This window comes from Gekko japonicus, unplaced genomic scaffold, assembly GCF_001447785.1.
Source record: "Gekko japonicus isolate JY-2015 unplaced genomic scaffold, Gekko_japonicus_V1.1 scaffold14, whole genome shotgun sequence".
Classification (NCBI taxonomy): domain Eukaryota; kingdom Metazoa; phylum Chordata; class Lepidosauria; order Squamata; family Gekkonidae; genus Gekko; species Gekko japonicus.
In genome coordinates this window covers 2804776-2817676 of record NW_015176452.1, presented here as the reverse complement: position 1 = coordinate 2817676, position 12901 = coordinate 2804776, and the positions used below count along the sequence as shown (strand labels likewise).

At 39.7% G+C, this 12901-nt stretch overlaps 1 protein-coding gene across 2 annotated transcripts in view; it reads left to right on the top strand.

Annotated features, from left to right (window-relative positions):
* AMMECR1L (AMMECR1 like) overlaps positions 1 to 12426 on the top strand; it is a 28516-nt gene extending 16090 nt beyond the window's left edge. The window contains exons 4-9 of one of the 2 annotated variants that reach the window (XR_001482954.1): positions 4383 to 4493; positions 5423 to 5537; positions 5971 to 6061; positions 7166 to 7262; positions 7978 to 8135; positions 10210 to 10258. Coding sequence is in view for 1 of the 2 variants with exons in the window: in XM_015426860.1 (XP_015282346.1) it covers positions 4383 to 4493; positions 5423 to 5537; positions 5971 to 6061; positions 7166 to 7262; positions 10210 to 10321 (526 nt within the window). In the remaining variant the exon portion in view is untranslated. Of the gene's footprint in view, positions 1 to 4382; positions 4494 to 5422; positions 5538 to 5970; positions 6062 to 7165; positions 7263 to 7977; positions 8136 to 10209 lie in introns of both variants that reach the window. The other variant, XM_015426860.1, reaches the window with a different exon arrangement.
* The last annotated feature ends 475 nt before the right edge of the window (positions 12427 to 12901 follow it).

Below are 12901 nucleotides of genomic sequence, written 5' to 3'. Positions count from 1 at the left end.
AGTTTCACTTTTCAGAAATACATGGCAATTAAGTATGGAGTCAGCTTTTTGCTGTTATTAATGCTGGAGTTAATTCACCAGCATTCAGTTAAGTTTCTCTCAGTTCTTTTTTAAAGCTGTTACTGATATGAGTAGGTTTGAAAAATTATCACAACTACCTGATACAACTAGGTAAATAACACATGGCTTCAATAATCAGGTATTTAAATATTTTTGCAAAGTAAATGAGATTCCAGGGTATCAAGTTCATTATCAACTTTTTGTATGAGTGGTAGTAAACTATATAACACTGAGCCTGTTTACTGAATGACATTATTAAAACAAATTATAAAACAGTTTGTAAACATCTATTAGAAAATTGGATGGCTGGATAGGTAATGCAGATTAAAAATTAATCATGTCCAGGTTTGATATGCTTAATAGGAAAGAAAAGAAAAATAGGCTGATAGAGATCCACGTATATCTGATAAACTGGGCTCAAGTTCCTAAAAGCTGGTTCCATAATCAGCCTATTAATCTTTAAATGTCACATAACATCACATTCTTTTTGTGACCTAGAGAAATGGAGCTAAAATCATTGTGCTTTGCATTCAGTGGGTTCTTTTGCTATATTTTAGGCTAATGGTGTGAACTTCAAAAATTATTGTTTTATTTTCATATCAAAAATGTTCGGATTACTGTTTTCATTAAATATCAGGAGTATTGTTTTTTTTATTTATTTATTTAATAGCTTTATTCCCTCTCCTAAAAAGGAGAGATATTTCGCTTAAAGTCAGGAAAAGGGGTGGGTATATAGATGGATAAAGAAAAGGGTGAGTGGTGTTAGTATATTAGTATATTAATCTTTTCATATTAAGAATTAGAGTCAATCACTGCTTCTGTAGTCCGGCGTTCTTTTCTTCCTCCATCTCTGTTAACAAGGCAATTAGTATGTTAGTATTGTCCTTCTGGGAGTTAATTTCTTTTTCAGAGTGTAATCCAAAAATCGAAAAGTCTCTAGAATCTGGGGTCCTTTCCTTTCTTATCTCTCAAGTTATACTTCAAAGCAGTCGCTCCTTTGGGTTCCTCGTCCTTCACCTCTCCCTCCGAGCTGCTGTCTCCACGTTCAGTCCTGTCATCCACTTGGCCAGTTCTGCCTCTTCTTCTTTACTAGCGTGCCTTTCTAAGAAGTCTTGAGCCTTGAAGATAGAATCAATCTTTTCTCTCTTTTCTTTGAACTTGAAAGTCAGTCCTTCGGGCACCAGCCATTTGTTTGATGGTTTTGTACAAATCTGGTCAGTCCTTTATATTCTTTTCTTTTCATTCTTATTTCAAATGGAACATCTTTTAAAGTTCTTATCAACTGATCTCCGATTTTCAGGGGCGTTGCTGATGTCACCTTTAGTATCTGATCTCTGAGACGTTGCTTTGTAAATTTTACAACCACTTCTGCTGGCAACTTGTTTTTTCTTGTATAATTGGAATAGGCCCTATAGGCCAAATCCATTTCTTCTTTTATTTTTTCCGCTTCGTTGCCAGTTAGTGGAGCCAAAGCTGTCGCCAATATGTCTCTTAGATACTCTCCAGTTTCTTCTTTCAGTCCCTGGAACCGGAGGGGTACATTTGCTTTTTCCATTTGAAATCTTTTGCAGTTCTTCCAGCAGATGGCGCGCGAGAGCACCTTCTTGCTGATTGACAGCAGATCCAGCAAGGGAAGGGCTTGGGCAGGAAGTCCCTCCCGTCTTCTTCACCAGCTTTTCTTGTACTTTTTTAGTCCCCGCCATGCTTCAGTTTTGTTTACACCTAGAAAGTTCGTGCCATAGCAATCGAGGAAGCTTCCCTCCTCTCCGCTTATTTCTCCCTCCCAGCAAGGTAAACCGTTCATGCGTTTTTTCGCTTCCCCCCCCCTCTTTGTTTTAAAAGTCTCTTTTTAATACGGAGGTGGTAGTCCCTCCTCCCTTTCGCTTCTTGGGGGGGGTGAGGCTTTCTTTTAAATACCACCGCTTAAAATCTTGAACGCCGGCTTACAGTTTGTCACTTGCTTCTCTCTCTGACTCGATTCATCCGCTCCACCACTCCGCTTTCCCGGCGGCTTTGCTATTCCCCATTACAGGGCACAACGCAGCTGGAGCCATTTGGGGCAGGGAGAGACTATGGTGGGGGAGCCTCAATTCCCAGCTTTTGTGCCGGCAAGAGGCATCCCCCAGTCTCTCAAATGCACCCCCTGGTTCGGAGCCTTTTAACAAAGGCTCCTTAGGATCTCCGCATGAGCGGGACCCCTCCAGACGGCGTGTGGGCGATCCGACTCCGGGAGCTCACCCGAGAGTCGGTCGCCAGGCGCGCAGCCATAACCGGAACTTAATATCAGGAGTATTGTTTATCATTTTGGAAAATCATGTCAACAGGGGGGAAACCCATTTTAATTAAATTACAAAAGAACATTAAAAGGATAATTTTTGAAGTGTCTCTTCATTCAGAGGCAGGAAAAACTAGGAGGGAGAGGAACAAAGCATTCCTCACCTTCTAGCTGGCCCATAACATATTGGTCCTTTAAACTTTAAAGGGCTACTGTGTCAATATGCGATAGAGCTGACTGCCTGAGGTCCGATCTACCATTCACTGAAGATAATGGCTCCTTTAAGTTTACAGACCACCTAGAGTGTGCTGGGTCCTAAGTAGCCGATTCTACTGCTTCCCCAGCAATTCTCAATTCCATTATTAATCAGGAGTGGACTATTTTATTTGGGAATATCAGGGGGTGAGTTTCACAGTCTCAGACATTGCCAGTCCAGTCAAAATATCAGGTGTTTTATTTAGTTGGCACTATCTGATTACATACCCCTGTTGTATACCACTGGTTTTGTTTGTTCTCTGTGAACCAGTACATATTTTTACATTGTAGGTGTTATGTAGCCTGGCTACTTGAAACCCTGCCCACATTACTTTATACGATTGTGCATGGTTTGATGGGCCAACTACTTGTTGGGCGTTCTCAGATACCGAACTTTTACTTACATGGTCACGCCATCCTTCACTCTGCCTGCATGTGGCATATGCATTTTCTAGACTAAGAGAGTATTTTGATCTATTCGTATAAGTGTATGTTGCCTAAGGAAGATTTCAAATGGCATATGAAGATTTGTGTATTATCATAGTCAGGTATAGGAAGACATTTCCTGGAGATAAGGGCTGGATCCCAAAATTAGTTAATGAATTTTCCAGTCCATGATCTCCACAGTTAAACCCAGTATATGACCTAGTGTGGTATAATGCTTGACCTCAAAAGGCAGGTACGTTTCTTGTGGCTCAATATTTCAGTAGGAAAATACTCTTAACAGTGGCCATAGTCTGTCATGTTTAGGCACACTGAAGCCAGCTGAGATCTTGAATGGCTTTAAGCACACAACAAATGCTAGATTGATGGAGGAGGAGGGATTCAGGTTGAAGAGATAATGGCATGGATTCTAAAAAACATCCATGAATGGTAGGGACATTTGCTACTTCCTTGCTTAAGCCCTCTGAGCCCTCGGAAGAACTACTCCTGTGAATCTGAATCTGCTGTGTGCTAAACTGGCCACCACCACCACCTTTCATTTATGCAAGATCTCACAAGCAATATTCCCTCTAAGCTTTGGAGTCTTGTGAGCTAACATTCTACCTTGTGAGCTACTGGCATTAAAGTTGTGAGCGAGCGATTTGGCTCCGGCATAAACTAGTTTGCTCTGGAGCCATCCTTCCTGAGCTGTGACAAAAATGTGTGAGCTGGAGGCTAAAAAACTGTGAGCTAGCTCACACTAACTCAGCTTAGAGGGAACATTGCTCACAAGAATGGAGAGGCAATTCCATCTTCAGGTATTACCCTCCACCACTGCATCTCGTTCATTCCTGAGATTCTCCCAATACTTAGGAACAGCCTTTTCTATTCCATGGGAAGAGAAGGGTGGAAAAGTATCTTCCCTGAAGCCTGTTCAGTTCACAGCTCTTGAGATTAAAACTTCAATATGTTTTAATTCAGATTTCATTTTAAACAAAATTATTTCAGAAGGGAAATTTACTAGAATCTAGTCTATTTAAAAATCAAGTTTAAGTTTAAAATCTGCTTTAATTGTTTTAGCCACCCTGAAGGACTGTGGATTTCAAACAGACTAATGAAATGCAACTGTAAAATTTGAGGGGTAGTATATTAAAACAGTGGGAGTCCTGAATGTTTAATGGAGGCTTAGGGAAAGGTGATGTGAATTAGAAGGAAAATGGTAGCTTGCGAAGGTTTAGCTAAATAAAAGGAAGCAAGTTCAGAGTAGGCTTCTCATTACAAGAGCATTTGTATCCTGTACATGCTTAAATTGGCTTCTCCCACAGCATGAATTATTTGAAGCTGGAGTTTTTGTGTTATGCATTTTCAGTCCTCTCTTTGTGACGTGGAAGACAGGGCGAGACAAGCGACTTCGGGGCTGCATTGGAACTTTCTCTGCCATGAATCTTCACTCAGGACTCAGGGAATACACATTAACCAGGTAAAGACAAGAAGCTGGATTTAGGGACATTGGTATTGTAAATATATCTTATGTATCATGTTCTTCATGCCAGAATGGTGTCCTCCTGTCCGATTGCAACCCAGGGGCATCTAGTTTGGCTGATTCATCCAGTACATTGTACTGTTGTCTCCAGGCAGAAAGGTGGTGCACTGTGGTATTCCATTTGGGACTGGAAGACAATCTGCTGGAGGTTATGGCATGTATGCTAAGTAGCTAGTTTTGGCTGCAAGCACAGTATATTAGTGCTCAAAGGACCACACTGGCTTCCTAGAATCTTGCAGGCATGATTTCAGGTACTGGTTATTTTGTTTTCTTCCTGTACAAAAGCTGCTAATATACTCAGTGTAAAAATAAATATATAAAGATCAATAAGAGCAGTTAGATCAATCAAAAACTTATAGTCTAAAATATCTTGATTTTCTAAGAACTAAAACAACTCTGCATATAGGACAATATAAAGGGTGATCCATCTGATCAATGGTGTTGTCCTGTAAAGTCATAAATAATATAGTCAGGATGTGTTTAAGAGGCCATTCACCGCACACGCACACACCCCAGTGCAGCAAAGACATATTAAGGTACTCTCTGTCAGTACTTCATGGTTATCAAATACTATTTCTCTCTGGGATTTACCAGAAAATGAGCGTTTTGGTAAGCATTGCAGTGTCTTCCCACTTCTTCATTTTAATACTCCTGTGTAGAAATCAGTAGCACAGCTATAGCTTTGGTATATGCAGTGCTCTGTTTTGATGGTATTCCGTTCTGCACATAATACATCTGAAACCTGTTCTAAAGTCATTTTCCTTATCCTAAGCCTTTAGGATAATGTTAGTAAATGTTTTACTAAATATTTGATTAAGCGTCATGGGGTTTTGTTTCCAGTTGTGTTTGTTGTGCTCTCACTCCAGTGCACTTAAGGACAGCAGATTTCCACCCCTGACCCGTGAGGAGCTGCCTAAACTTTTCTGCTCTGTCTCCCTCCTCACTAATTTTGAGGATGCCACTGACTACTTGGACTGGGAGGTGAGAACAGTTGCATTTGAGAATCTCCATCACTGTTGCATATCATTTGGGTTCAGTAATGTGTCTGCTTTATTATAAGGGAAGGTATAGGAAGGGGGGGGGGATGACAATAAATGGGTTGTTCCAACAATACTATATAAGTGGTGGTGGGAAGTTAAGTGCAAGAGGAGAGAAGATTGTTTTTAGATTTATGGCAGCATTTTAGTTTTTCATTAGCAAGACTTGCTCAAACAAAGGCTGATATAGCATTACCAGATTAATCCCTCTCTGTGGCCATACCTAATGGGATCACCAGAAGAAAGGAAGCTTATGGTACTGCAAGTGCAAGAAAGTGAGGCAAGGTTGGCTTCCATGCATGGCATGGCAATGGAAATTGTTTGGTACATTGTCATAGAAAGGTACCTCTCAGCTGGCTTTATATTTCCATTGTCAGGTGGGAATCCATGGAATCAGAATTGAGTTCATCAATGAGAAAGGTGTCAAACGCACAGCCACATACTTACCTGAGGTTGCTAAGGAACAAGGTGGGTTTGAGATCAGCTGAATTTCCCTGCTGAGCAAAAGTTGTCTGAATGTAAAGATTTGGATTGTGGATCTGGCTTTTGCAGCAGCTACAAAAGCCATCTAAAGTCGTTTATCTCTGGCAAAACAGTTCAGAAATATTTCTTTTATGCTAGTTACACACTCAGTATGTTTTTTTTTTCAAAACTGACCATGGTTTGACTGATATTTCCCTCATGTAACTGTTTGGGCATTGCTTCCCATCTCCTAGTCATAGAGTAAAAAAGAAATGCCTAGTTGAATTCACTGATTGTATCCAAGGCATTGCCATTCTGACATTTTCCAACACTCTGTGAGTTTCCTCTTCAGCCTCACCTGATCACCCAAGCACAGCTCCAGAGGACCGCTTTGTCCCCCCACAGTGTAAAGCACATTGCCATAAATGTGGTCAACAGCTTGGCCTTCTTTGAAGAACACTGCAGCACCCATCACTGTAATTGTACAAAATATTTCTTCTATTCAGAGAAGCACATTTGTTCTTTTTTGGAAACAACAAGTCAAAGGATCAAAATACAGTGTACTGTATCAGGTGTCCAACATGTTAATGCACTGCGTTGTTCCTGAGGTGCTCAGGGGAATTTAATCTGCATTCTATGTTTCTCTTATGCTGAAGAGCCTGAATGCTATATGTGACTAAAATAGGATAGGTCCATGTAAAATTTCATATGACTTGCAACACTTGGTTGGCTACAGCTAGTGGATTAAGTCCAATGGTGCTATTCTACTGGAATATTTACTGTTACATTATACTTCTCTTGGGAGATGAGGGAAGAGCAGTTTCTGTCAATGCACCCCATCCCCCACTCCGAAGACCCTTGATCTCAGAAGTAGTATTTCTAAGGGCTGCGGGGAAGGAGAGAGTAGGGAAGTCCCTTTCTGCCAGCTTTATTTTGGTGATGCTGCTTTGCAGCCAACCCGTTGTTTTTAAACATATGTAAAACAATGAATAATTAGATTCTTTATCAGCATCTGTGATATCCTGGACTTGTTTATTTCCCTTCTGAGACATTATCTCTTTTTCCTTAAAATGAACGTGTATTTAGCTCTCTGCTGCTGTTTTTGAACAGATTGGGATCAGATTCAAACAATAGACTCCTTACTCAGGAAAGGTGGTTTCAAAGCGCCAATTACCAATGACTTTAGAAAAACTATTAAACTCACCAGGTAAGATGGATATTTTATTATTGTAACTTTTAGCTATATAATTGCTACTGCTACCATTTATAAGGGAGAGCATGCTCATGAAAGGTGAGACTTCTGAGACTTAAGGTTCGATGGTACTTTTTTGCTCTTGTTATCGTCATGGGATAGTCTGCTCAGGTTGAAGGCTGTTTTGTAAGTTTCTATCTCTGCTTTCATGCTTTAAGTGTACAATACTTTGTATAGTAGAGAGTTAACTTTTTAGAAAATTAAACATGCATCTGCCATTGAGGCTGTTCTTAATTTTCAAGGCTTCAGACAAGACTCTAGCAATAAGCCACAGGGGGCAGCTAAATTGGCTGGCTCACTTTTCTCATTCTCCCCCCAGCGCCAGCAGCAACAGCTCTTGCTGCCATTTCTAGCTTCCTCTCTAAATTCTTCCTCTTTGGGCCCAGTGACAGTGAGAAGGAATAGCAGCTTTCTACCCAGTCAGATTGGGGTGATCAGCAACTTTCAGGAAGTGCCCACTGCCAGCCTATTAATCCCAGAGGGGGAGAGCAGATGAACAAGGGGATGAATGAGCTGGAGATAAGTGGGAGAAGGAGTTTGCAATTGGAATGTGAAGCTGCTGTTGCAGTGTTCTGAAAAATGGTGGGCCCTATCAGGGAGTGAGCCTTATCAGTTGCCCAGTGATGTCAACCTCTGACAATGAACCTCTCCACTCTTTGAATTGTGGCAGTCTGAAGAAAGAATCTTGATTTGGAGTGACTCAAACCCAACCATAGATGTGCCTACAGATGCAAGCCTGGAAAAATTTAGGGGAGAAAGTTCTTTTGCTTTTTGGTTTGTTTTCATTGTTTATAATCTGCCTTGAATATGAGGAAGAAAGGCAAGACTGTAAGTAAAGTAAATAGAATTAATTTTTCCAAGGGAAAAATTAGGAACTTGGGGAGTTTAAAAAAAAAACCTCTTAAGAAGCATGAAAATTGTGCAAGACAACCTGTGTATACTGTTGATACACAACATATTTTAATTATATGTTTATATGTGAATAGTTTTGGCAACAAATAATACGCTATAATGTGTTTGATAATACATTATTAGTCAATTGATTTCAGTGTTACTAAATTTAACTTGATATCCAGACATGCTGGTAGTCCTGTTGTGGCTGTGCATGTTTGCCAGATAATAAATTTTGTTTTGTGTACTACAAAATTTGTTTTCTAATTTTAACTTATTGTTCCTACCTTTCAGATAGCAAAAAAATTAAGATACAAAGTGCCATAGGGTGCAGCAGTTCACAGCTATCTTTAAAGTTTGGGGTCGATTTGCAGTTCTGCTTGTAAAAAAAATCTTAAGGCATTTCTACTTTTAAATTCCATAAAAATGCCAAATAGTCCAATTTTGTATGTTATCTTTGTCATAAATAATGCATTTTATCTCTGTCAGTATAATAAAATTAGATTTGAGAGGGAAGTAAGTATTGCATACTTTTCAATTTCTCCCAGATTTTCTGGGTTTTTCCCCCCTATTGCTTCAAAATTTCTGGAAATCATGCATCCCTGTCTGGTGAAAGTCACTCCTAAAGTTCTTCAGAGTTTCAGAAATAGCGGATTGTATGGTACAAGGGAGCTGCTTAGAAGTTTGTTCTCATTGCACAGCTTTGCCATTAAGATGTTCAGGCTCAAACAGGGATGCAGAATGTTATGAAGTGGTGTATTGCACCATAAATTTTGGCAGCCTCCAGTCATCATGTTGCTGAGCAATGCTAAATAAAGCATTATAGTTGTATGTTAAGCTTATTTGACAAATGATTGTAGAGAGAAGGGGACAGAATTCGCCAGTTAATTGGTAGCTGCCTAGGATTGCCTATGTTGTGGTGTTTCCAAAGTTCGAACAGTTGGGTCCACTGAAGTGTTTGTCATATAAGAATCATGGTGTTAAAAAGGGGCAGTGTATCTGTATCTTCACATTTGGACAGTTATTTAGAGAAAAATGCATTCAGACCTTTTGCAGGAATCCAAAAGGTAATAGATATTTGAATATCTTTTTCCTTCTAACTTGCAAATGGGACAGTTTTAAAAACAACCTTACCAGAAATATGACAAAAAATTTTTAAATCAGAAGTATTTCAAATACATATGATGCAAAGGCCACCTCAGGCAGACTTTGTAGATTGTGACCTAGAAATCTTTTAAATAAATAAATGTTACATATGCATTTGAACTTGTAGAGGAAATTTTACTTAGGATATAATTAAATCTGGACAATAAGTTAAAGGAGCAAATTTGGAACATATGTGCCCCGCCATCCATCTTTGTAACTGAGACATAATAGCTTTAAAATTCTGTGCCAGTTGTGTAGGCTTGTAAATAGCTGCTCACCTGTTGGAGAATAAGCATCTCTTCTAGGCCACTGGGCAATGAAACTTAACAAAAGGGTGTTTTTTTTCTTTTTGTGCCACAATTGTTTGCATAAATGTGTGGACAGATAAGCCAGTAAAAAAAACTTTTGATCAACACACTTCTATGGATTTATCTCTAAGGCAGTGATAAATATCTTACCCCACTTAAAGATTATACAGTTCTTTGTTACTGGAACAGAAACTATTGACAGGAGTGTGCTTGTGTATGGCACACATGCCCAAAATTGTTTGGGTTTTATTTTATTTTTATTAGTTTCTGAACACATGGAGATTGTATATAAGTTGGACAGCTTTTAGTAGTGAATGAGTTGGACAATGGGAAGACACCCATTAGTGACTTGCTTGGAAAATTTTGGGAAGCCCTTACAATGGATTATTTTAATTTGCTGTAACTCTCTCCTGCCGTCAAACTAAAAGTAACATTTAAAACATAAAACTATGTCTTTTCATCTTAAAAGAATTATGTTGCTATAAATATTTGTCTTTACCTATAGAGCTGTGGGTGTCTAGGTATGTCCTTTAATATATTTTTCAATACCTTTTTAGGTATCGCAGTGAGAAGGTGACAATCAGTTATGCAGAATACATGGCTTCTCGTCAGCATTGTTTCCAGAATGGCACTCTTCATGCCCCGCCCCTCTACAATCATTACTCCTGACACAAGGCTGCATGACCAGTCCCGCCCCCCAGCTGCCACTAACAGCTATGACATCATTGGGGCAGATGCCTCCTCTTCCTGGTCCAGTTACTTCTATTACTGCACCATTTTATGATGCTAGCTTCCGTTGCCAAGTCTGCCTTCCAGCTGACTGAGGGGTTGGGGGATACCAATGAGTGCAACTGAACTCCAGGGGGGCCAAGCCTGACCTCTTCCTTGCTTCAGAATGAAGGTTCAGTTGGGTTGAGGCTCCAAGACTAGCAGCTGCAGTTAGGTAGAAAGAACCTTGAGGAATGGCAGTACCACTTCAGATTGCTCTCTGTGTTAAATTGCACTGTGTTTATTTGAATTGTTAATTATGACAGCCCCCTTGGATCAAGTTGGAGAATTCTCCTGGCAGTCTCGGCAACGGAGTCCAACAAAAGATTTTTAGGTTATTTTTTTTTAACCTCTGATATTTACCTACCATGAGCTGATATGTCCTAACACATCCCAGGCAAGCAGAAGACATGACGTGTTGCAAGGAGGGTATGTCTGCAGGGATTCCTCCTCTTCCTTGCAGAAGATGGCAATTGCTCGACACCTTGAAGGGGAAAACAACTTACTGCAGATAAAATAATTGCGTATTACATATTCAAGAGATTTCAGTTCATGCATCTAGCTACTTTTGCTTTTGACACAGAAGGAAAGTAGCCCCCTAGACATGGACCCATAATACATGCATGAAAGTGTACTGGTTGTTTGTGGGAGTGGCTTAGGTTTCCTTTTCCCTCTAGAGTATGATCTCATTTTTCTTTGGGGCTGCTCTGGGTATCTAACCTAAACATTAGCAGCAGGGTCTGCAGTTAGATTGGGGCAGGTCTGTTCCCCACAAAGCCATTATTATAATCCTAGAGGGAAAATATGTGAAAGTTGACTAAAGGAAGTATCCAGTGGGGACTGTGTTTAACAGGCAGCAGCTTTCTCTGTCAAGATTCTGATATCCAGATAATGAAATACGGTAAATTAAATAGCTTTTAAGTGGCTATGTAATACAGCTGTATTGATGTTTCAGCCCTAAATCCATGTACTTGGAAATAAGTAAAATTGGTTTAAATTGAACTTGCCTTTAGAATTGGAACCTGAGGAATGTTTGGCTGCCAAAAAAAAATCTGTTAACTCAGATTCACTTTTTAGTATCCTTTCCCATTATTGCAAAAAAAAAAAAAAAAAAGATACCCAGAACACTAAGAATTCCATCCTTTCTGTTCATCATCCCAGGTCTCTTGTGTGAGTTGCTGAATGATGTCATGAATGCAGCTGGCATTATGACTCTTCTTAAATGAATCCACAGGAACTATGGAATGGTAATGTCTGAATGTCTTGATGATCATCACTGATGGGCAAAGAAAATCCTGAAAAAAGAAGCATAGTATAATGGATTTAATACCATGTGTGTAGTAAAACTGGCTTTTATAGAGAGCTGATTGGAAGGCATTTACTGAGAATTCTCTCAGGTTGGGATATAGATCTTCAGTCTTTAGGTTGAATGAACATTGCCCTAGGCAGGGACAAATGCCTTCTGTCCTTAAGAAAGTGTTAAGAGTTGCCTGAACAGACATTGAATCATTGAAGTATAAATAGACATGAATAGCCCATAGTTTTAAACAGTATTTGTCATTATCTGGCATGGTTGCACAAAGAAAAGGGGAAGACAGCAGTTTGATACCATCTTCCTTGCAACAGGACAGTTCACAGTCTAGGAAGTCTCCAAAAGTGTCAGCCTAAGCAGAGTTACACCCTTCTAAGCTTGTTGATGTCAGTGGACTAGAAGGATGAAACTCTGCATAGGATGGCACAGAAAATCACAACTATTAGCACTACTGTTCCTTACATTGCCCCAAAAGAAGACACAACCTTGAATTTTATTTGCCAATGAAAATTTACCTAGTTGTGAAATGTGAAAAGGCACTCATCCCAGATATCTGCGGTACCAACAGTTTTAGAATTGTACTTTGTGTGGATTGCCACTTTCCCCTTCTGATGATGTTGAACTGTGTTTGGATATGAAGGGACTGTTTCATGATTTTCTGCTTCTGAGAATAAATTAGCCTTGTTACAAATTAGAGAGTGATTTTTGTAGTTACTCTCCCAGATGCCCTGGACTGATAGGAAACTGTAGAGGAGAGAGGTGGGTTCAGCTCCGGTCATACCATCCATCTCAGCTCTCAGACAGTATTGAAACATAGGGCTACACTAATTACTATTAAAGCGTTCTATGTTAGAATTCAAATTGTAAAGATTTTTTTAAAAGCAAAAAGGAAAAAAATAAATAAATGGTGCTAAACTTTCACCCCTGAGCACATTCGGTGAGACTGGTCATGCAGGCATATAGTGCCAGGCTATTCAATCCTGCTTTCTTTTTCCTTTTCAAATGTTTGCCCTGTTATGTGTCTTCAGCAGTGTAATAGTGTTAATCAATTTCATTTTAATGGGGGGGAGGGAGTTTAGGAGCCAGATGGGGAGGGAGCTTTGCTGCCATTCTAAAGAACAGACTTTTAGGAGTGACTTGACCTACTTGGTTTAATTTTACCATTACAA